The sequence below is a fragment of the Homalodisca vitripennis genome, chromosome X (assembly GCF_021130785.1).
Source record: "Homalodisca vitripennis isolate AUS2020 chromosome X, UT_GWSS_2.1, whole genome shotgun sequence".
Lineage (NCBI taxonomy): Eukaryota > Metazoa > Arthropoda > Insecta > Hemiptera > Cicadellidae > Homalodisca > Homalodisca vitripennis.
In genome coordinates, this window is record NC_060215.1 from 58,899,055 (window position 1) to 58,924,762 (window position 25,708).

The window sequence follows — 25,708 nt, forward strand, 5'->3', positions numbered from 1 at the left end:
TGTACAGGATACATAGCAAGTGAAAGGATTGAAAATGTATATATGGCCTACCGATGCCCTAAAATTAAATGGCTAATATTTCGCATAATCTAAATACGATTGATTTCCAAGTTCAAAGTCTATTGAGTTGTACAGCCTGAGACATAAGTATATGTTAAATATATACTTTGTATAATATGTGTTCTTTGAACAAAATATTTACCACTTAACATTCCTTAAGTTACGAAAACAATTTGATACTGTACTTCTAGATTGTATCTTAATTAAGCCTGTTAAATAAATATATGTATATGCCATATGTGCACCATATATGGGTTAAGTTGTGAGTGTTATACTAGAGGAATGTAATCAGAAAGAGTATAAAATAGTTATTATATTGACACTCATAACGCTGTAGAAAAAATGAAGAAGTAACCTAAATAAGAGAATCAAATGTTGTACACTAGAAGAATCTTTTTAAAGACAATTATGGTAGTTTTTGAGAAACTACCGTACACTTATGTTAAATTGTTCACAATTATTATCATACATTGATACTGAGGCACTTACATACTATAATTTCCTGGGAACATCTTCATGTCCTATTTCTAAGCCTATCGTATACTCGTACACCTAGAGTACAACATACGAGTCGTATATTTTAATCTAAGTGAATACATATTCTGAGTTCAGTACGATGTTTTTAAGACTCGATCCCCAAGGCACTATGGAGGAACCGAGTTTTCTACACATTATTTTTTTCATTTATAAGGAATGTGTAATAGTTTTTTTACAAAAACTACTAAAAATGATAGAAAAATACTTTTTATAATTAGCACATTACGTTAATAAGAGAATTTTATTTCTAAATTTTTACATATTGTATTCCTTTACATCTACATAGTTTTATCTTTTAAAGGCGGTTTATTTTTTCTATAATTTTTTATTTATCTTAGTGCTGTTGTTTTATAACAGTTTTCCTCCCAAAATCCAACGTGTCATCAATAAATATGAGAGCATAGTCTACTACATTGTAGGCTAGGGTTGGTTGTATTAGAAGCAGAATACGTATTTTGAATACAAATGCATTATGTTGAGTCACACAAAAGTGGTAGACATTAAAACTTTACTAAGAACATTTTTCATTCTAAACATATATGTGACCAAACTTAACCAGAAAAAGACATACATCAGCCAGCTCCTAATTAAATAGACAACTGGAAGAGTACAACAGACTTACCTATGAATCCGGAAAAACACATAAAATTTACACAAACGTTTATTGTACGAAGGATACTTCTATTAAATATTTCTATTAAATCACTTCAAGAAATTTTTTACTATAATTTCTTTTACACATATGTTTTTTTTACAAACTCAGTATATAAAAAGAGGAATAAAATTTAAAAAATCATGACGCTTTAAAAGCTGTGGTTGCCTTTTAAATGATTTCATGTACAACACGCATTAAAAATCGGTAGCTATTATTATGGGGTTTAAACCACCCTATTATTATTAGTGATCGTGAGAGTTTATTTCTGAGCAAACGAAGCATAATGTAGCAGACTTTCACTTTGTCTCACACACAATACCTAAGGTCCAAGGTATCCAGGTAGCCTGCCACAATTCACTAGAGAGAACGCTTCGGCACGGGGCGCTGGGCAATAAAGCAAACCTCGTTATACTAACATCTCGTTTATTGCCTCACTTTAACAATTTTTAACATGGTTAGTTCAGCAAAGTGATATATTTTGTTGCTTTAACCGGTGTAGTCAAATGAAGCATGTGTTCATGGCAGTCCATTAACTTCCAAATATCAACAAATGTTAGGACTCCGATCAGATAACTGATAGTTCCCTCTTCTTATCTGTTCCGGTGTCAACACATAACCTAATAATGCCTATTACGTGAAATGTTAGCCAACTCGCACAGTCTCACATAATTAATTCTCCAGTAGCGGAAATACTACTCATTAGTGGCTCTAACCAAATAGGCTACTCAAACATACACGTGCGTCGTCTTACTTCGTGTATTAGTTCCTATGAATCAGAAGAAAATGTTACGTTGTATGAATTTGTATGCACTTGCTAGTTTCTAATATGCTTGCTAGTATGCGTAATGCACCATCTATTCGTATTTGTAGAAGTACAATTCGTATGTAGGCTTTGACAAATAAAGACTTTCTGATTTCTGACTTCGTTTTTCATGGAGGCTTATGTAACGTTTTTTTTGTAATCCTTTGTAGCATGTTTTATTGATCATAGGTCGAATTAGATGTTTGGATGTTAACTATATGAATACAGTGCTCAGCCTACGTAATCTGGCTAATCAACATGGCGTGGCTAAACAGTTCGCCGTTAAGAAAATTCATTTATGTATTTCGAGTGTATTTTTCTACTAAAACTCATTACAATGGGCAAAAAATAAGTGATGATCTCAGACTGTCACATCCTTCCGGATAAACTCGTTTACTCCCGTAGAGCCGAGCTCGACTAGTCCGGGCCGTCGCCCGTCGTGTCGTCGGTAAACTGGTGTGACATGAACCGATGGGCCGGTGAGCCCGAGCCGTGAACTGTGGACCGTGGGCTGGCGGGCCGGGACAGGACGGCCGAGCCGACAGACGATGTAGCGGCGACGCGTGACCTCTCCCAGAGTCGGCGCCAGCTAGGCGCCCCCCGCCCCCTCCCCCGCCAAACAGCCCATCGGTCCACCGGCCCTCCACAAGCTACGGCCATTCAGCTCCGTTTGCAATTATGCGAGCGAGTTTAATTACTCGGATAGAGGATACCGGCGCGGCGGGTGCGAGCTCCAGAGACGTACATCACGCCGAGACGCGCTACAGTGACGGGGACGACGGGCGGGTAGTACAGAGCAGACCGGAGGTGCGGTCCGAGTTCAACATCCTCCTCGCTGTGTCGTCGTCTCAGTGCCGAGTTAAAAATTGTGTTGTACAGTCTGGCTACAGTTTTTCTCTGATAAAATAGCCAAGAATTTGAGGATTCCGTGTTCCGAAGAAGTTGCCCACTCGTCTGCTTTCACTGCGTTTGATATATGGTTGAAAAACTTGAGTTCTTCCGTACAGAGCTGTGTGATATCACAGGCAGAGATGTGTGTCCCAACTGGTATTCCACACAAGATTGAGAAAGGTTCCAGTACCGGCAGTCGTACTGGAATACGACTAGTGGAGAGAAGTGTATTTTTCTTCGTTACCAAAGCAGACAAAATAAAGCGGGACTCCTTATGATAACACGACACTGTTGCTTGGGAAGACTGTGGATCGTGCTTTATTTAAAACAGGAGCAAAACTAAAGATTAAGAACAGAAAAGAGAAGAAAGTATTTTGCAAAGACTGTTGAGAACAAACAATAGGTGGTGGGTGAGGGCCGAGCGGGCTGGCAAATGAGCGCGCACGACGGGAACGGTCGGGCTATAAATTATACAAACAGTTCGGTGAGCTCTTTGACAAGGTAAAACAAATAACCACGCCCACCACGCTCAATATTTTTCCCAAATTGTAACATTGAAGGAAGGGGCGTGCCGGCGCGAACAACCTCCTTCGCTCAGATAAAATGCACACCAAAGTGGTTTAAAGGTTACCGCATCCGCACATTTAGTCCCCAGTGTTGTGTAATACTTTCCGCTTTTGGTGAATCTTATAATATTATTTGGATGTATAATATACGATACACAGAAAAATATTATGTGGAATTATATAAATATAATACAAGAATTACACACTAGTTCTTAGTAAGAAGATAGAACATAAAGTTGTAGCTACAACTATGACGCGCTTGTTAGTATCCACGAAATATCGTCGGGAGACAGACATTATGTTATTGAAGTGTTAACGATTGAGTTTGAACATGAAGTTGTGGCTACAACTATGACGGGCTTGTTAGTATCCACGAGGTGGTCTATCGGCTAGAAGATGCTTGTCGGGTAAACCATCAATTTAGAGTTAATGAGGAGCTCGCTCCATAACCACAGGAGTACATAATATGCGTCATTATGGCTTGAAATCTTAATAGTTCGGTATCGGGCGCATTAAGATTGGGCGCTTATTAGGCGGATAACATATGTTGAGCCGCCTGTGAATCGGTCTCTTCTACATCTCCCCAGAATTAATGACCACGGAAGACGGATACTCTCTAAATAAACGATATCTCTATAATAGTTCTGCTGAAGAAGCCGAGTTGATTGTTTTAGATCAGTCAGTAACATCCGGGTGTATTAAACAGATGTTGCTGTTTATTTATTGAATAATCGCCTCTGATCAAAATTACGTTAAGCACAACTGAAGTTGAATTGAAAACAAACATTTACCTTTATTGTTTAAACGTTAATTATATTTTACTAGAAACAATGTGAGTGATCTTATGGGTTAAAATGAAAGATATTCGATATCATTCCAATTATTAGGCGAAAACCATGGAATATAATTATTTTATTGGTTCAGTGTAACGTATTTATTACCGTTTGGTTTTGCATGTTTTACATTTATTACATCTTCCTGGAAAATGTTGTTAACGAATGTTTTGTTGTTCAATGACGCAAAAGCAACAAAAGTCTCTGTAGTTTTATCATGTTGTAAACAATGGACTTCTTGGGTGAAGTTTGTGTCGATTGTTTGACAGACTTCAACAAATATTATTTTACAATGCCGGTAATTCCCACCACGTAACAACCCGTAACAAAACTTAAACCATAGAATATATAAATGGTATAAAACAAATATACGTTGAGAGTAGTAGAACTGTCATCTTTCACAAAACAAATTTAGTTTACTTCTTTTTACACTAATTTCCAAATAAAATTTTAAGTATATAATTTTTAGCGTTACTAGTTTTACATTACTTAAACAATTTTATGTTAGGCATACTAATATTTTAGACTATGAACTAGGAATTTAGAACTACATGATGAAGCTGTTGTATGTTTATTCGACAGGCCCAGAAATTATGGAAATTTTAATGAACAAGACTTACCGCACTACCCGTAAAGTGGTACATTAGTTTATTTTTCATATTTTATTATAGTTGATAGAGCTATCCAATAGCTCACGCACAAATAGGTAATATTTATAAAAAAATGTACAAACGAAATTCTACTCATTTGTTACAGCTGATTTTTAAAAAGATCTCACACATTGTATAATATGTTATAGCTGCGTGATATAATGCACAGCCAACCACTAACTGGCATTTTAAAATTAACTCACACAATTGTAAAACATGCTAATACTATTACATTGCTGGTCGAAAAAAATTGAATAATTCTTAATAAGATGGAATAATTTTCAAGCAAGAAGTCTATTACAGTACCTAATCAGAATAAGCAAACCTACACGTACTATAACACAGTATCTAATATTAACACTATTATAAATTTAGGACAGATAAAGTATCAAAATTTATTTCCTTAAAACATATTATTAACTGTCCAAATTTAAAAATATCAAACATTCATAAAGTTGGAACGATTTTATAAAAAATACCGTTGGATATGTTAGTACGTTTGCTCTCCAAAGTCTCAATCAACCTTTAATAGGAACTTTTATTGTGTAATTTAAACCGTGTTTATGATATACAGTGAATGAAATCTCCATGAACTGCCACCGGGTAAAGAAATTTAGGGAGTTTAATTTTTTAGTCTTGATATAAAACCATCTTATAACGAATTAATTATATAATTTACATATATTAATTTAGTAGTTCCATAGTAAATAATTTCACTACTACTTTTTTAAGGCGTTGCTGCCAAAGCGTATACAATCAAAGCCCAGGTGGTCTACCTGGCCGTTCTTAGTTTGTTCTGTGATTTGTTCTGGAACGTTTTTACGTCGCTATAAAAACGGAGTTATTGCCAGTTCTGTTGTTTTGTCCTCTCGCTTTTCCCGGATAAGGTTGACATCCTTGTACGGGCGAGACCGCCCCGCAGTAATACCATAACCAATCGCCTCGTCCAGTAAACACATGTCGCGCAGGGCCGTATAAAATATCAATCAATCTGATGCTTCCACTGTGTACTTTCACCGATCGTCTAGTTCTTATTACTTAATTACTAGTATTCCTTCCTGGGAATTGTTGTGTCGTCGACTGTTACTATTAAACTGAACTATTTAAATGAGCTGTAGTAATGGGTTTTTTAACATTGTTTACTTCAGGATGCAAATTTAATATAGTATTTTGATAGTTGGCCAGTGATTAATGTGTTTTGTTCCTTGTTATATTTTCAATGTAAGATATACTCGTTTTCAGTCTTCTGTTATTCAAGTAATTTTAGTTAGTAAACTCACTGAGTAAAAATGTTTTGAGCTGAATATTTTATAATTATGAATGATATATATATATATATATATATATATATATCATTCATAATATATATATATATATATATATCGTCATAATGAACTTAGGGGAATTTAAACATATAAACAAACAAAATCATATGTTCACACAACTTATTACATATTTCAAAATTATTAAATACAATAAAACAAGAATTAAATTAAAATAAACATTTTGTCTTAAATTAAATAATACCGATACATCGGACGGTAAACTTAGTATAGTACAAACTAAACTGTTTTATTAGATCAAAGTCTCATAATTTCTGTAATATTGAGGTCTGTTCTGTCCCCCTTTCCGAAATAGGGTCTGGATCCGCCCCCGGATAAACTTATTACGATCCTGCAAATTAAAGCTCCCAAATGCTTTGGAAACTGTTTTTGGAAATAGTATTTTTATTTACTTTATTTTAGACTCCGTTGCATTGATACTATTATAGTTGTACATATATTCGATATCAATATCTTTATGTTATGAACTCTCATTTAGTTCTCATTCAGTCGTAGAGGAAATATCGCTTAATAGGCCTATATAACTTACGAGCAAGTTTGTAATTAAATATTGAATTTAAACATACTACAAGAACCGGCGTATTTAATGGACCGTAGTGGTTTACGACAGTAGATTAACATCACATGTACAATATAAAGCCGGATATAGTAGATAGATGTTTGAACCGCAGTCACTAAAAAAGAATAAGAAGAACGGCAATAAGATAAAGAACAAGGAGAACGATGAAACAAAAGGAAGGAAGAAAGAAAGATTAAGGAGAACTCACAAAGAAGATACAGAAAAGCCGTGCCACACACAAACACGATAAGGGACTATTTGCACGCTTTAAGATGAGCTATTTATGGCTTGTTGGACAGAGAGAATTATCATTTTCTAAATAAATCATGCGGATCATTGTTCTAGAACATTAAACGTTGTCATCAAGGAAAGATGAATCAGGCGACAAATCGCAGCGCGCAACCTGACGATTCGCTACACTAGCGACTTGGCATCGGCACAACTCGTCACCGCAACCGGCTACGCGCATTCAAATATACAACTACTAGATAGCTTTACACTAACCTTTTACATCTACTCATACGCCGCCAACAGCCACTGTGTCCTGTGTTTGTACCGATCATCAAATCAGTGCAGTTAGCATACTCCCTTCTACTCATAATGCTGCACTATCAACTAAAAGAATAGGCGATCGAGTTACCATCTACTGATCATGCTTCGTTATAATTTAAATCCACCGACATCATGGCATTACTATATTTCAATCTCGTTTTTGTCCCTACTGTCAATCAAAAACTGCGGTGATCTGGACACTACCATAATCCTATCTACTGATCATGCCCTGTCAATCCAAAAGATAAGTAATCGTGGTATTACTTGTATCGTACTTTCCTTCATTGCATTGCATGTCAGTTGCTTATTTCTTACTATTATTCTATGCGATAAAACAAAGCGGATTTCTACAGCTTAAAACCTATAAAAGTTAGCTGACCTATTATGAAAAAATATATCTTAGTAAAAAGGTTTGTATAAAAAGCATAATACGTCCATGAAACGTGTTCTATCATGTCGCTAAGAAATAGTCTGAAACTGAATTTAACCATGGACACAGTTACCAAACCAGTTCTTACATCTACACTATGGAAACAGTGGAAGTATAAATTCTTAAGCTATAGTCCCATCGATCACTGTGTATTAGAACTATTAACTTTTATCATAGAATTTTACACATTATCCTTTTTTGTCTCAAGTAGCACTTACGCTGGCAAAATTTGTAGACAATAAAGGATGCTATCCAGCTTAAACAAGGATTTTTGATAATGCTATTGGTATTACGTATCCTTCTTGTTTTATCTATTATGATTTTAAATAACTATAGAATCACTGAACATTTTAAATTGACATCAAATTTACCATAAAAAACATTTGTATACTATGATTCAATAGGAACTAAACCCATTAAAGCAGACAAGAGCAAAACTCGCGTGATTGTATAATTTTATTCATGAGAATGCCGGGTGGAACGTCCTGCACCTGTGAGGAACATTGAGTTTTAGGTAGTCTGGCATCTAAAAAAAAATTTTGTTTGTAGTGTGTTTTTCAATACAACGTACACCTGTTTAATAGAAAAAGCTCGTGGCGTTATCTGCTGACAACACAATAGAGACTGCAGCTGTCTCTGTACATCAATTCTCGTTAATACATTATTTGCCCGTATACTATAAAGAGAGCCAATGGCTGAGCGGTCTAAGACATCGGACTTTGCATCTGAGTTAGAGATAGCGCAGGTTCATATCCTGTCTGTGACTGTAACACTTTGTATCAGCACCATCGAACTTGTACTGTATCGACTCTCCTCCTTACTCTGTTTAATAAGAACTACGTACAGGGCCGTGGCCCAGGATGACGGGCAGAGTGAGGCTTAAAAGGAGGATGTGGCCTGTCCTTTATATTGTAAATAATTAAAATGAAAACTGTTAATACAAATTTCAAATAACTACTGCCTTCTCGAGAGAATGGCTCAAACAAACAACCAATTGAATCGTGTGTCCTACAGTAAAACTCAACATTACTGACAATCAACAACGTAAATACCAAATAATAAGGTCAGGATGGACGCATAGCATAAAATAATTACTTTCTAATAATGAACGACTTACCAAACTGATTTCTTCATTGTTCATCTGAGCATCACATGAAACAAACCAACACCACATCAGAATACGAGGGCTGATCAACACTTGCAATACTTACATTATATAGACAGTTACATACTTATTTACGTTTAAATGTCAAGTAGCAATAGACAATTTGTACTGATTCAATTTTAAAAAGCCTCAGTGTACATTCCCTTTATAGGTTTCACAACAAGTGCTGACGAACTCACTTAACGGTGATATATTACGAATTACAATTAGTGAAATCGTTTCTTTCTTGCGTGAATTTATTGGACGTGACAAAAGCTCTGACCGGGGATGAGATGTCGTGCCCCTGTGTCTGATCAGCCCTCGACACCTGACTGACGGTGTCATCATGTGCTCCCAGTTTCTGGGTAGGTAGCAAACAGTGTACACCCCCTTCATAGGACTAGGTTATATCGCATAACAGGCTTTACTGTACAAGTAGCATCAGAACATGTTATGTTGGTATGTTAATTTGTTAAAAATAAGGCTTCACTTTCTCATCCACTTCATGAAGACCAATTAAAATATATCTAAATCAGTTAATTACAGAATCACCAAAAGGATTACGGGAAAATAAATGTCAAGCTACATATTTTGTGATGAGCAACATCGTGCTTAATGTTCGAAATTTTAATTTGACTGAAACCATTATAAAATAATGATGTATGCTCTTTCACACGTTTAAATAATTTCTTTGCCTTATTGTACAAATGAGCTGATAATACTTAACTTTCGGTTGGAACTCCAAGATTATTTTAAACACATAATTTTTTAAATGTATATTTTGATTAAATAGTTATATTCATAAGGCATCCCAAAGCGATCCCAAATTAAATATTTTGTTAGTGTAGCACATGCTTAAAACTAATCACAAGATTAAGTAAATGTAAAATGTAGCATTTGAAAATAGCTTCATAGTTTCTTTCGTGACTAAAGTAATGAGTCTAGTTAAAGATTAAAGGTTGTAAAAATCTATTGGAAAACGTGGCGTTTCACTGAAAATTTGTAATAAACGCTGGACAAACAAAGTTGATAATCGAGCTAAGCGAACCCTGATGGAAACATGAACAGACATAATTTAGATTGTTAGACATTTATCCTGTGTCATTAAAAATATACCTTGCATAAATATAACAGCACTATAGTAGAATATACGGTAATAATATTCTTCTTTTAAGCATCTTTAGGTTATAGTTCATTAATTTGTCCATGTTCTCGTAAAAGTAAATCGGCAGAACTTTGCGCTATAGCGTTCTTAAATTCCGAGCACATTCACACCACGATAATAAAGTCCTGGAGTTCCTTGAGCAGAGAATGCTCGACGTCGCGTCGTCTATTGATCAGCTCAGCGCAGGTTTTCTCTGATTGCGATCCGGATTGTGTTGACTTTGCTGATTCCCGTGAAGATATACCGAAACCGAACTTAAGGTAAATCTGATTTTGTAGCGCTCCTCGTAAATAAAACAATAGAAGCGGTGAGGTCGGGCGTGATGGCTCGGCATTTCGTTCACGTTCGCGTCTTCCCCAGCCGCGGCGCAGTGCACTAAGAAAGATTACATTCCCTTTCTCTCCCTTTTCTTTCCCTTCCCCTCGCCGAGACTTCCACCAGAACGACTTCCCCCGACCGACAGTGACTTCCCTCGACTCCACTTCCCCCATTTATCTAAACGCGAGAGGTGTCAGACCCGCACCTTCGGGTCTGTTCCTTTACTCTAGGCCGCGATCTCTCAATCGTCGCTCACGGGGCCTCCGGTCACTCATATCCTAGCAAACTGAAAATCAGAAAATTATGTAACAGAAATCTTCAGAGCTATATGTGACGGTCTCGTGTCATGATAATTGAGGGTACTAGTAACTCACTCCTTATAATAATAAAATACATTTAAGGAATTAAAATAATATATAATAATGTGAATGGGATTGCTAAAGTATGAACTCAACTGTTCCGTTTTTTAAAGGGGATTTTAGGGGATTTTAGTTTACAGTGAAAACGAAAAACCAATGACTATATTTTAATACAAATTTACATTAAACACTATTTTTAATATCCGCAGTTTTTACTTAAGTTTGAAGTACTCTAAACATTTCGATAACAGGTGAAATAAGTTTTGTTATAGTCTACACTAGTTTGACGTTTCTGTTCATTAGTTGTAAACATGTTAACTCTTCTCACTGAAATTCTTAATTATATTACGAAATTAAATTTCTAAAATCTTAGATGACTCAAACTTAAATCGAAATCATACAGTAACAAAAATTTCGAGGTAAGCGGCAATAGTAAAGTTCCAACTTTGTTTTACGTTTAAGGGAACACAAAAAATCTCTAATCCTAAAAAAAAATAACTCGTGTACTGGATATTATTGTGACAGCACCCACCTCTTCTCACTTAGTCGAAAAACGCGTGGTATTAGGATACATTTTTAAGTGCCTCTGGGATACCCCGTTTCTATTCTTAACTAAATCAAGAAGCCCTCAATTACGATCTCAGTAGCTACTACTCACGCACCATAGGACTACTCATCGACTAAATAACGAATTCTGTCAGACTTCGCTACCATACGTTTAATTACATTTGCTACCCCAAGATTGTATACGTAAACGATCTAAATGTAAATCGAAGTAGAAACATACTAATGGATTCGAGTTTACTATAGGATATAACAGATATTTAAAAAAAAAGTTAATAATATTAGATAAAATAGTAAAATATTTTTTGACGTTTACACTTAGTAAAACGATAACATCTTTAAATACGGTACAAATTTATCGACTTCTAGACAATGCCGTATGAGCCGTTCGCTGGTTCTACTCGCGAGGTGTTGGCAGGGAACGCCAGGTGAAACTATCCACATTAGTATGTCCGCTCGGCGCGAGGACGCGAGGTGTAACAAATGTGGGAACTGTTGATGGACAGACGTTGGCGATATGAGTGCACGTAACACGTACAGCTCGTTACCTACGTGACTAGTCCCGTACGTGTGCCTGTACACCATCGCCGAGCATCTGCTTACTATACAAATCTGGAAACTCACCTTCAACCGTCTCCACCACGCATGACAAACGCAAAAATGAAACGACCTTATTCCGACTTCTTCCTCGGTCGCCCAACGATTGTAAATGAGGTCCTCAGAGACACCGACAATCTAGGCTTAGTAATATTCGTGTCGTGCAGCGTCGGGTAGCGTGGCGAGGAGCGGCGAGCGGTCAGAAGGGCAAAATTGTCTTTCGAATTTATTAACTTGTGACGCGTTTCCTCGAGATTGTGTGCTCTCAGATTGAAAACCCGCAAAAGTGTTTTTGCTACAAATTAATACCTTATCAAATAATAAAGATCTGCGATACAGGCTATCAGATTTTTTTTTATTTTCAAGCACTTTTATTTTAAAAAGTTGTTAACGCTAATCGTATTACAACCAAAATAAAGAAGAATACTTCTTTTGAGTATATGTCAAGATGACTAATAATACAGGTGTTCCGCGTTCATCTACTTCAGACATGGAACTTTTTTACTGGAGAGAAGACTTATTTCGGAGCGGCTGTCAGAAAAATGTTAACACAGGAATTACTGAGAAAGGTGCACAGGGAATCAAAAGCCGATAAGTGTGTGGATTTCATTCTTCCAAATTGTATACTCTTCATGGATCATACAGGATATCCAAAAGTAAAATAAAATAAAAAATTATTTTTATAAAATTAGTGTATATTTAAGCAGGTATAACGTTAGCAATATTAGCCCTCGTATGAGTTTAGAAAATTGGAGAGGTATTTATGGTCAGGTCTTCAAGACCTAATGACTGTTTATGGTTTTAAGGCGAGGAAAGATCCAGATAACTGTCGAGAAAGCATATAAATTTCCATCCACCCACTATGTTGGCCTACTATACCTTTTTGCTATGTAGTCTATTTTAACGTTCATTTATGAAAATTTTGTCATTCAATTGTTATTCTATTACACCTACAACAAGACACACTTTACGGGACAATTGAGCAGTTTAAGAAGACAGCAGATTAGTCTATGATGTATTGCATAAGTCTTAGATATAAAAAAATACCCCTCCTCAGCCGCCCAAAAGAATTAATGACCCTGTGGCATTATAAAACCCGCCTGGTGACTGATCTGGACCCCGCCCGGGATAACGTATATGTCACAACTATCGCTCGTGCCAGGGCCGGGGCCAGGGTCGGACCCGATGCGACAAGGAGGGACACTGCCATGTGCTCAGGACGTAACGTAACGTAGCCCAACGTCACGCCGGAAGGTGTAAGTCTTCCCGCCCTTCTGTATACATTATGATAACTAAGGGAATCCCTCGACCGCGTCCCGTCCCGTCCCGTTCTGTCTGTATTATAAAAGACGTTTGGACAAAATTAATATTACTTCTGTAAAAAACGGAAGTGTCACAGTTAGTGAACGCGCATTAACTACTATTTATGTGCAAATGGGAGCGCGCACGCGCTAACGCCCGACAGAAGCGTTTCCGCCCACCCCACCCTGCGGTACCACCGCCACGTGCAAATAACCATCATCGCTTCCTAATCCAATATTCTGTTATTGCTGCCATATATTAATTGTGCTATTTGAATGCTGTATGTAAATCTGCGCGTTCGAATGTGTCTGTTGCTATTCGACCGTGGTGGTGCAGGGATTCTCCCGTCCATGAATTGATCGCTTCTGTGTTGATTCACTTTAACAGCGAGGATTGACGGTGCCTGTTACTATTCGGCAGATAGTGTGCAGAGATTCTCCCGTCCACAAATTGATCGCTTTCTGTATTGATTTACTTTAACAGCGAGGATTGACGGTGCCTGTTACTACTCGGCAGATAGTGTGCAGAGATTCTCCCGTCCACAAATTGATCGCTTTCTGTGTTGATTCACTTTAACAGCGAGGATTGACGGTGCCTGTTACTATTCGGCAGATAGTGTGCAGAGATTCTCCCGTCCACAAATTGATCGCTTTCTGTATTGATTTACTTTAACAGCGAGGATTGACGGTGCCTGTTACTATTCGGCAGATAGTGTGCAGAGATTCTCCCGTCCACAAATTGATCGCTTTCTGTATTGATTTACTTTAACAGCGAGGATTGACGGTGCCTGTTACTATTCGGCAGATAGTGTGCAGAGATTCTCCCGTCCACAAATTGATCGCTTTCTGTGTTGATTCACTTTAACAGCGAGGATTGACGGTGCCTGTTACTATTCGGCAGATAGTGTGCAGAGATTCTCCCGTCCACAAATTGATCGCTTTCTGTATTGATTTACTTTAACAGCGAGGATTGACGGTGCCTGTTACTATTCGGCAGATAGTGTGCAGAGATTCTCCCGTCCACAAATTGATCGCTTTCTGTGTTGATTCACTTTAACAGCGAGGATTGACGGTGCCTGTTACTATTCGGCAGATAGTGTGCAGAGATTCTCCCGTCCACAAATTGATCGCTTTCTGTATTGATTTACTTTAACAGCGAGGATTCCAAGATGTCTATGTTATAGGACCGTGTGGATGTAGGGATTCCTGCATCCACGGATTGATAGCTTTCTTTTATGGTTTTATTGTAGCAGAGACAATTCTACAGTTATTTCTCGTAGTTTAGGAATTGGTTATCAATGTTTCTTACATTCTTTGCAACATGTTATACAGTAAATTTTCATCTAGTATAATTGGACTTCTAAAAAAAACTGCATGAGACTGACCTACGGTTATTTCCACGTATTAAACCCGATATTATTTTGACGCTGGTTTGATAATAATGGGAGGTTGGTATACTTAATAATGTAAGCATCTCATTGTTGCAATACTCCTTGCAATTAATCTTTGAGATCACATGGTGTGTCCATGTAACCCTACCAAGTCTTAACACCAATATTTAATTTTTTTATAACAACACAGCTTTTTGCTGCAGTTCTATGCTGAATTTTCGTAACTAGTATATTTGGTTTTATTGCCAATTAAGAAGGAAAATCATCCCTTCGGATTATTTATTGGATGTTCTTACTTTACATGTATACTAATATTCAAACGTACACGTATGCACATATATTGTACTTTATATATAACCAATAACACAATCTAATTGTACCCGTGATGGAAAACCCGTTTTTCGTGATTTTTAAAAGTCGTAACGTTTTATTACCAATTAATACTGGTTTTATAGTTACATTTCTCAACTAGAAAAAGCTCGATAAACAATTTTAATGGTTATTTCGGGAAATAGATCTATTATAACCAAATGCAAAAGCTCAAACTGTGAATTCGAATATATTCTGTAAATAATACGGTGTATGTTGTTTGTCTTTTAGTAGTCATGTTGTATTGTTTTATTAAGTAATAATAGTGAGTTTATCAAAATATTTATGTTCTAGTAAACTGTGTTATAGTTGCTCTACTTTACATTACACATTTTCCAAGTGGAAAACCTATATAAATATCCGTTATATAATTAACCCGGACAGTATAGTCAAATGGCTCTGTTGTTCCTATAAATATTTAGTCTTTGTAAGTTCAATTTGAATATTTTTCCCTAAAACGTTATATATGAGATACTTCTTGTTTTCTCTTTACCTCTTATCACTATTTATACTATTTAAGGGCTTAAAAATAAATAATATATAATTTAAACGAGGAACAACAAACACGCTTTTAATATTGTAACTTATTTGTACAACAATTCTAGGCATTTTAAAAAAATAGAATTTATTAAGCCCAATATCCTGCAGATGAAAGAAGTTTTGAGAGTTCAATATGTTCAAAAACTGTTAACGCTATCTAATCCATAGTTGTTTTAGGATGAGATAACATATTTGAACATTAAAAACCTGCCAGGTACAAAGAAAAAACATAATAATTGATAACGATCAGGTTTTTCTTCCGAGTAAACTAACAAATGAGTGGGACATGCCTCGCAGAATGACTGCTTATGTCCCGGTTTTGATGTAATCTTGGCGCGGCGCGGCGCGGCGAGACCGCTGCAACAGAAAGCTAGCAACGCCAACTCAAGAGCGGTTGGACCATCTTAAACTAATTGGTGGAATGCTTAACTGTCCTTTTCCAGTCCTTCTTAATCCTCCACCGCGGTAAAATCTGTTGTGTTTGTAATTAATTTGGAACGAATCATTTTCGTTTGGATTTTTCATTACACTTTCAAAATACACCGCATAATATTAGATATTTTATAAAATATAGTAATAGCCAAATTTCAAATTCCATAAACTATGTGCAAAAGGGTAGCTAGAGGCTAAAAACCGAACAGAGGTACGATTAATTCAGAATTATGAGTTATTTATAGGACGCGATGGAAAGTGAGAGTGGAAAGACCACTACGACCAGCAGGGGTAGCCCCTAGTCCACTGCGGCTTTCGATGAATATGTATCACATGGAGTAGGGCTGAACGCAGTACGCGGAGGAGGAAAATTCAGCGGAGGAGTGGAGTCGGTTATAAATCACCCGGTGAGAGCAGAAAGATAGGATACCACCCCCCAACAACCACCGGTGGTCATTAATAATTGCGATAAGAACAAATGAGGTGACTCGCGCCGAAGAGGCGGGCCAACCTACAATTTACCTCTCCTATTTAATCACAGGAGTCCTAAATTTTGAGGGCGAACTGGGGGTGTTTCTTTACCAGATAATTGCTATACAGTATATTCGCCAGATCTGAAAATAGGGAACATTGGCAATGATTGTTTCTGACAGCTAAATTTGTAAATGTATTAGTTCAACGGTTTTTATATCAATGAAGGAAATAAATTTTCATGTACAATCCGTACCCACGGTTGACTGCTGACGACTAGCATAACTTCACATAAACACTCTATTTATATTTATTTACCCACAGCAGAAAGTGAGCTACAGTGCTTTTCAGCACGATATTATTGATAATGAAAACGAGAATATTCATAGCCTGTGTGAAGCAAATATTGGTCCAAAATATTTGGGACTCAAAGTTCTTTCGGATATTGAATACTGTCAATACGATCACTTCATCCCCAAAAGTAACTGATTAATTAGTTGTAAAACTAGAATTAAAAACAGCCAGTCTAATTTTAAAACATTAAACTGGAAGAAAATTAATATTTTAAACAATGAAAGAAATTGTACTGATTGGGTCACAGATTGAGGAAAATTTAATTGCCGCCGGTTACGAGGTGACGGAGCCGCCAAGCTGGTGCTGACTGGGCCGCGTCTGGTAGTTTGTCGGTCGACGCGACATCGACAGTATCGTGTTAGAAAGGATGTCGGCTGGAAATCAGTAGGGAATAGCAGGACAGAACGGTTATTTTTACGATCGTATGTCGGGCCTTGTCTATTACGCTTGTAGGGGAGGGAAACATTCGGACACGGTGTGGATTTGTTTCGAAACGACACGCGGGGGGCGGGGGGGAGGGGCGGGCCTTGCGGCTGGGGGCGGTGAGTTACACAGGCGCCAACCCCAACCTTCCTCCAATACGGGCCAAACGGAAGCCGAGGATAAACAGTTTCCTTGCATGAGTTTTGTTCCGCAAATGAAGTCGTACTTACGACCGTTTACTTAGTCTCTCATTCTGTAAACAATGTGAGGCGGCATATGAAGCGGCAGCTTGTGCGTTTAACTCGCAATATTACTGCACACGCTTTTGTCTTGTCCGTCCCCGACTTCTGGACTCCTGATCCTCGGTTCCGTTTGTGGCCTGTGTCCACTCGCCCCTCTGTCGACCCCTTAACGTACTCGGTACAACACGTTTGTCACTGTCCGTCCACGCTGATCAAGCAGTGTTTACCGAAGTCAACTCTGAAACTGAAAAAGTTATTTTACTTGGCTTTGACAGGCAATCAAATACAACTGTGGATATTCTATCTTCAACAAAATAAGACATCGTACTGTCTAATCCTGCAGTCCTGTAAAAGTAGCTTTTAAGTTAACTCTGAACTGAAAGCAAATTATTATATTTTTCTATAAAACCTACCTATGAAAAGAGAATATTAATTTACAACTGTGTTTTCTTATCTGGCATAATACGACCCTCATATTATCTACTAACTGTGGAGAGCTACGTTTAGAATTTAATAAATATATGCCTCTCCTCGCCCCTTAGGTTTGCAGAACTTATTTCAAATGCGGACACAGAGGAAAAACCTCCAATCTACTCACTTCATCACATCTACAACTTCAGGGCTCCACCCAATGGCATTTAAGGAATCAATTTAAATCTTATGATAGTTGTAATATTTAAGTGCCCGATGGTTTTTCTGTTAAAGTCCATGGTTTCGGAAACTGGCACAATGAGACTAGATAGGGTAAGGAGATTGAACTTCTTGCAATGACCATCACTGCCACAGAGACAGTGATGGTCATTGCAGTGATGGTCACAGAGGCACCGTCCATGTAAAGTTCACTGGTGACGTTTTTGTGGCGGAGTCACACGGGAACAGACTATTAAAAATAATTTCAAGATAGTGAAATGTTTGACACCGAGAAGTGTGATTGTAATGAGCAGGTTTCGCATGCGAATGCTTACACGGGATTGGGTTGCTTACAAGCAGTGACATTCTTTCCGGGGCTGCGGACCGTAGAAAGCAGTGAGCGCATCGAGCTATTTTTGTGTACGCAAATGGTAGACTATTCCCCGCACCAGGCGTAGAGACCCTGTTTTTACGGAGGCCGTTCGCCCCGGCCGCCCGTCAGATTTTGCCCTATAAATTCAGGCTCCCCACAGGCATTTAAAGTTGGAGATTCAACGATTCGGAAGTGGTTCCGGATATGGGATATCTTCCAATGAAAATCACTTAACAAAGGAATACTTGAATTTTAATAAAGGTTTTGGAACATGTTTTTTACAATACCACGATACAATGCGAACGAAGCTGCTGGCAACAGCTAGTACTAAATATTAAGTACATTTAACTAACATTTTAAATTTAGTAAAAAGTTTCTTTTACTATCTCATAAAAATGGAGAGACATGAATACATTATGGATTTTAAAGTTTGTTTTTCGTGGGGTTTCTGTAAATTAAAATAATTTAAATTTAGGATAATGTACTGCGAAATAAAAATAGGTATTTCAATACAGAATGGACGCAACTTCAAACAAAACTCACATTATTATATTACGCGGTTGAGTAGGAAATAAGGCCTAAACAGTCCTTTCAATTAAGTATTAATCAATCATAGCAAAGCCTTTTTCAGACAGTTATTTCTATCCTATTTAGACATCTACTGCATTATTTCTCAATGCGAAATAAAACGGCAAACATACACTAAGCAGAGAATTAACAAGTCAAGTCGGTTATCGGTTACAGGTCACAAAAACTGTATGGGAGGGCATTTGCCAATTCTAGAAAGAGTTCCAATAGACCGGCCAAAGTGTTGATACATAACCGACCAGCACTATTGGTCAAAGCCATGCTGGGAGACTTTCAACAAAGTGTGAATCTGTAAAATTTTCAGTAATTATAATTAAAATACCGAAGTTAATTTTAACAGTTCAAATAACTGCTTGTCTCTTTTCTCCTGAGACATCGATACCCCAAATCATTTCTATGACTTATTTCGAATCCATGTTTGCTGATATAAAATTCCCGAACGTGCCTGTATTACTTATATCAAAGCGTTTTCCTTATTCGGTAAGCAATGTACCTAATACTGTGTGATGTGTAAGTAATATTTTGTAACAGTATTATCCTTATCGAATTCCCAGATATTAAAGATATGAGCATTTTATTTCGCACTCATGACATTTTTTCTAATGATAATACTTTAGGTATAATTAATACAATTTTCATATTTAGAAACATATATCTTGGAATTAGTAACATGTTGTACTCTTTCGATCTAATTCTGTTGCGATAAGAAATTTGCAAAACGATAATGATCTTGTAAAATATAGGCCGTATTTATATTCTATGATAATTTGGTCCAAGGTAAAAGTCACGGGTGTAAAACTTACGGATAAATTCTGGTCAGTTTATACTTCACAACTTAGTCAGTTTACCAAATATTGGCAATGCATATCATCCAAAAGCTACACAAATTAATTTTGTTTCGAATGAACGCGTAATATGATAAATCGTCATGTGAAAATTGTAGGATTGTTTTACTGCACAGGGATAAGCAGTAGTATTCTTTATTCTACTATATTTCTTTCTGCAAAATTTATTTTTTAATTTCATCAAATTTAAGAAATTTTTAAAAATTTCCTGGTACCGTTTTATAAATAAAATATCCATACCATCTAACACTTAAGTTTTATTCCATTTAGAATGTCTACAAAAAGTGTAAACCCGTTGAAGTCGAGTTTTAAGATGTTGGATCAGTAAATATTGATTTTGTGATTAATGGTTTGCTACACACTTTCACGAGCTAATATATATATATATATATATATATATATATATATATATATAATTTCTAAGTTATATTTTCCGTTGATTGGCAGAGTGGTTAGCAAATCTGACAGACAACCGAACCAGTTTAGATCGATCTTGCAGCTGGTTCAGCTCTCAGTTACTTTCCCTGGCTATACGATATACCCTTCAATAGGGTTTGGCTAATACTGGTGGAAAGGCGACAATATGAAGTAATAGCACATATTCGTATGTATACCGAATACATGTTTATAGGTTTTCATCGACTATTAAACCATAGTATTGGAAACGATACGGAGTCTGGTAAATCTTCGATTGCAGCAGAATTATCAGTTAGAGTTATTAGGTAGGTAGGTAGGTGGAATTGAGAAGCCAGTGATTATAGCCTCTGTACATTAGCGTTGCAACTGTTGTCTAGAATGATTTTTAAGGAGCACCCTCGATCCCAGTTCGTCCTCAAACTACATTTTTACCCACCCCAAGTACACAAGGTTATGTGTAGGTTGACATCACGTGTTGTGCAACAAACTTCAACAGAGTTGCATGCACATTTCAAAGCCAGTAACAAATTTCACTCTTAAGATGTCCTGGGGTCAGATAGGCTGACACATATAAAACAAAAAAGAATTTTTATATCCCCTCGACAGACAAAAAATAAAATATGATAGCCTGTTAAGTCCGTAAATTATGCTCATTCTAATTCATAGTTGGATATGCACAATTAATTGTAGAACTCATTCTTGTCCAAGTAGAAATGAAGTTTAATGCAAAATATAAAGCCTAAATATGATCTTCATCGAGGTATTTTGTCACATGATACATTTACATTTGTGGTCATTGAGTAGGTTCCATAGCGGTGTTATACTCGTAATAAAAGTTCTGGTTAAGTAAGGAGGATACTACAACGCAAGAGTGGGATGAAATCAGATCTTTTAACATTGAATCTCACCAACTTTTAACATTGGGTTTTACTCTATTGTTTCCTTTTCATTGTATGAATAAACCACTCGTGTTTATATGCCACTTTTTAAAATCTCATATGACAGCTTATTTACAAATGTGTTTATTCTGTTATTTTTTCGTAACCATCGTCGTTACCCATAAGACCAAGTTAAAAATATTTGCTAAAGCTCAGCCATATCCCATGGAGTGTGACATACACCGTCATCGAGCTTAGTGTTGTCAATACATATATGAAGCTTCGTACAATATTTATAGGTCTATTCGCTTTTGAGATATAGTGCAAATAGACAGACAGAAATGAAATTTGACCAGCCCCGCAAGTGATAGGCTTCATTAACGCTTAGCCATTTACTTCCAGGTGTGTCTTGGGTTGAGTATGTGGATGACACCTAACAGACTTGTTGATTATTCCAACGAGGAGGAACGCAAGAGCACCCTCGTAGGTGTGTATAGACGACTATGGAAATACTAGAACGGTCTAGACGCTAGACTATGGAAATACTAGAACAGTCTGGATGTGTATATAAAATATCAGACTATAGCAATACTAGAGAAGTCAGTGTGTATATACCACACAAGACTATAGCAATCCTAGAGCAGTCTAGGTGGTTATAGACGACACTAGAATATAGTAATACTAGAGCAGCCTCATTGCGTTTATACTACACTAGGTTAAGACAACGTTAATGCTAGAGCAGCCTGGTAGGGTATACCCACGACAGGCCAGGGTGAGGATCGAGGATCGCATGTCTCTGCCAGTCTGGGTTAGCTGTGGCGTGAGCGAGATGACAGTCCCAGTTACCTGCTAGACACTAGAAGATGCTCGGCCCTGCACGCTCAGACGCCACGCCTCCAAACTTACATATTGCATTTGATAGGAACAGTCTCATTTTCATTTATGTACATAGTGGTTTCAACTTATGAACGCTTTTGTGTTCACTCAAAACACAATTGGTTTGGCTTCTGATAGCCTATGTTTAAATTTTAAACAAAATTAACGTTAGAAACTTATTATACATTATATAATTTAATTAGTTATACGTACAGAAATAAAATACAGAGTGTATATATGTATCTTGGACGGAAATACCTCATTACGTCGTATAAATTTAACGGATTATAAAACAGCTTTATTATTGTTCTCAAAATAGTCTGCCTCGCCTCTTATCAGGAATGAGTACAACAATGTATAACAGATAACCTATTTATGTGGTTACTCGAACTAAAGGTTAAATAGAGCTCAAAGCGAGAAAAAGAAACAACTTGTAGGCATCTATCCAAAATTATAACAATTAAATTCTCGGTCGCAGAAGAGGGATAATTTGTTCATCTTCAATGTATTTATAATTTGACGCATAATGGTGAGGCATTGTTGACAAATTCCCAACATTAGGATAGTTTAAGTTTATCTGGATTTAAAGTATCTGGACATTCATGCTTTACAATGATATTGAACTGAGTGCATGTTATTAGGTTCAATAACGGACCACTACGTTTTAAAGCTTTTTTTTTGTAATTTGTTTAGGTTAGTATTTATTTTTGGCTCCTGAAACCTTAAATATTGGTCTGTTAATCAATAGTTCATTCCATTTTAAAACTTCTCCCTGGAGGTACTTAGTTAATTAAAAATAATTTAACGTGGTTACTAATAGCATGGCCTCCATTTTTAAATAATCTTTGTAATTAATTACGAGACCAACAATAACTGATTCTGAATTTGTACAAATTTCTATCGAATATGAACCTTACGTATAAAATGCATCAGACTTCATAAGATGTTTGTTTTCAAGAGTTTTTAGGCATCTGAGAATTCCTTTCCGAAAGCTGGAGCTCTGAATAAAAGGATTTCCATGGTTGCTGTAAATGTCAGCATTCTTAACATCTATGAAAATATAGAAATTACTACAAGTTATCGAGAAACTGTACACTTATATGGAATTTATCTATTTTTTATGCAAGCCGGATCTGAATCTAAATATTTCTGTTTCAACTGGGATTATATTGATAGGAAGGGGGATTTTTTGCAATATTTCTTATGTATTAATCTTTCGATAGAATCTAAGAATAAATTATTGACTTACCAATTCTCTATCAGAATTAAAACTCAGAGATTTTTAGACTTTATATCTTACATTTCAGATTCTCATTAGAATAATAAATATATGTATCACCACGGTTCGGGACCAAGAATACAATACAGGAATTCGTTATTGCGTCATGTAGGTACTACTTGATGGGCTGGTATATCTGTTGTTGTTACATTTCACGGTTTTGCATATTATAAACAAATTCTAGAAGTGAAAATGCTTATTTGACATCAAGAAGTCATAAGCTGTTGTGTGAAATCCGTAAATTATAGAATCTTATACATTTTTTGAATTTTAAAGTAGAATCAACATTCGTGTTAATTATATTTCAAGTATACAATCTATTGTTGCTTTCTTGTTGTGTAATCAATTCTCTTGCGTAATAATAACCCCACAAACAGTAATTAATGTATACGATTGATTTATTAGCAGATGTACTTCATGGTGAAAACGTAAGATATGATGTAGGGTCTGGGAAGGATATCGGAGGAAGATGGTCCGGGAGACAGACCCAGTTTCAGTGTATTTGCGAATCACCCTGTATAGAGGCGACAGCGGCTAGGCAAACAGCGAGCAGGGGAGACCCGGGCTCTTTTTAAACAGTTTTAACCACTCGGGGTTTAAGTAGCCAAGGCGGCTTCTCTAATCCAAGCCAAATATTGTGCCGCCCAGGCCGACAAACAGACAGCAGCCGGCGCCTAGTCTCACGGCACAGAGTGCACATCACACACCTCAGTGGAAACTGCATCTTCGTCCATCCGTTCGTCCGCTCCCATCCCATCCTGGGGCCCTCACAGGGCACACAATGAATAGTGTCTGTCTTTACCTATTCAACGTATACTATATCTACTTGATTTTGTGTATCTGAATATATAGCACGAAGCATCATAATATACTGATATATTCGTATTATCAATAAATATTGACGTTACCTCCTACAGTTAACTATAAGTAATATAACAGTCAATGTTTCATTGGGCCACCAAGGAAAGTGATGTATCTTGTGAACGATTGTATTACGGTAAATGTTTTACCTGGGCAAATAAATGTTAAAGTGGCATGGTAAATTTGTTTTGTGCGTGCTTATGGCAATGTACAATAAAACGAACTGACGAATCTTAGAGATGGTCTTTTAAAAAATATTATGACTTCAATAGTAGTAGATCTTGGTACTTCATTTACACCTTCAGTGGAAGTTAATTCTGTCATTATATAAATAAAATGTTGAATTGCAACTGTATGAATTTAGAACTGAGTATTTTATCAGCTTCTAGTTGAAAAACATATAAACATGTATAAAGTATCAGTTTTTACTTATAAGAAGAACGCAAAAACCTATAGAGTGAGATAACTTAACTCCCTAAAATATGCAAACAAAGAAGTTCTCAAACTGTGTTTGAGAAGTTTAAAAGTGTTTGAAGGATCCTGTTCACAGCCTGTAAATGACAACTCTTGCTTGGCACAAATTGATAATAAAGAGCTCACTTTAAATTTTGGGAAAATAATATACTTTTTTGAACCTTGACAATTAAAAGCAGAAATATCGGAGGTGCAAACTGAAACACCAGCCATGTATAAGGAGTATTTAGTCTTGATCTTAATTTATTCACACTTGTGAAACAGTATAAACATTTAATATCTTTCTTAAATCAATTCTCTCAGCTTTAGCCCTTAAATTACAATACTCTTCCGAGGGAAATATACACACAGCTTTACCCCTTAAAAACGCATATACTATTATTTACTATACTCCAGATAACTAAGTATCTCTTCTCTCTATAGTACCAAAAATTTGATATAACATTTTCCTCGTTCACCTATTATCGGACTAAATATAGAACTCTGATATTGCGGCACGTTCTAACTTCATTAAGGAATCGTACAGAAAGACTATAGTCACAAAATCATAATGGGTTTGATAGGAGACACAACCTAAATAACTGGAACGTTTTTAGAGTTAATTGGCCATTAAATGCGGTCAACCCCATTCTACTAGAAATAAAAATTAAAAGTATGAGACGAGAGGGACTGTTGGAAATTGGATCAGTAGTTAACTAGATGATATAATCTAGCTAGCTAATACATATCAGCCTCGATATGGGCCATACCATCTGCTGGGTCAAGACCGACCCTACTTCCAATAAATAGGTGTCCCTCATGGATTATATTACTACGTCTTGTGCTTTGTATTATCTTTGAAACCTACAAACACAAACCAATAACCCACATGCGTCTTTGACCAACGTGCTAGATGGGGCTCTTAGCCATAAACTTAAGTAAAAATACTAAACCCTTAAA

The 25,708-nt window shown here is 36.6% G+C and overlaps 1 protein-coding gene across 7 annotated transcripts in view; it reads right to left on the reverse strand.

The window, feature by feature from the left end:
• Positions 1-25,708, reverse strand: part of LOC124369045 (optomotor-blind protein-like) — a 134,363-nt gene that overhangs the window by 34,312 nt on the left and 74,343 nt on the right. For 4 of the 7 annotated variants that reach the window (XM_046826735.1, XM_046826737.1, XM_046826733.1 and 1 more), the window contains exon 4: positions 8,996-9,019. The exons of the other annotated variants lie outside the window; for them this stretch is intronic. In XM_046826735.1, coding sequence (XP_046682691.1) covers positions 8,996-9,019 — 24 coding nt within the window. The remainder of the gene's footprint in view (positions 1-8,995; positions 9,020-25,708) is intronic. 7 annotated transcript variants of the gene reach the window in all.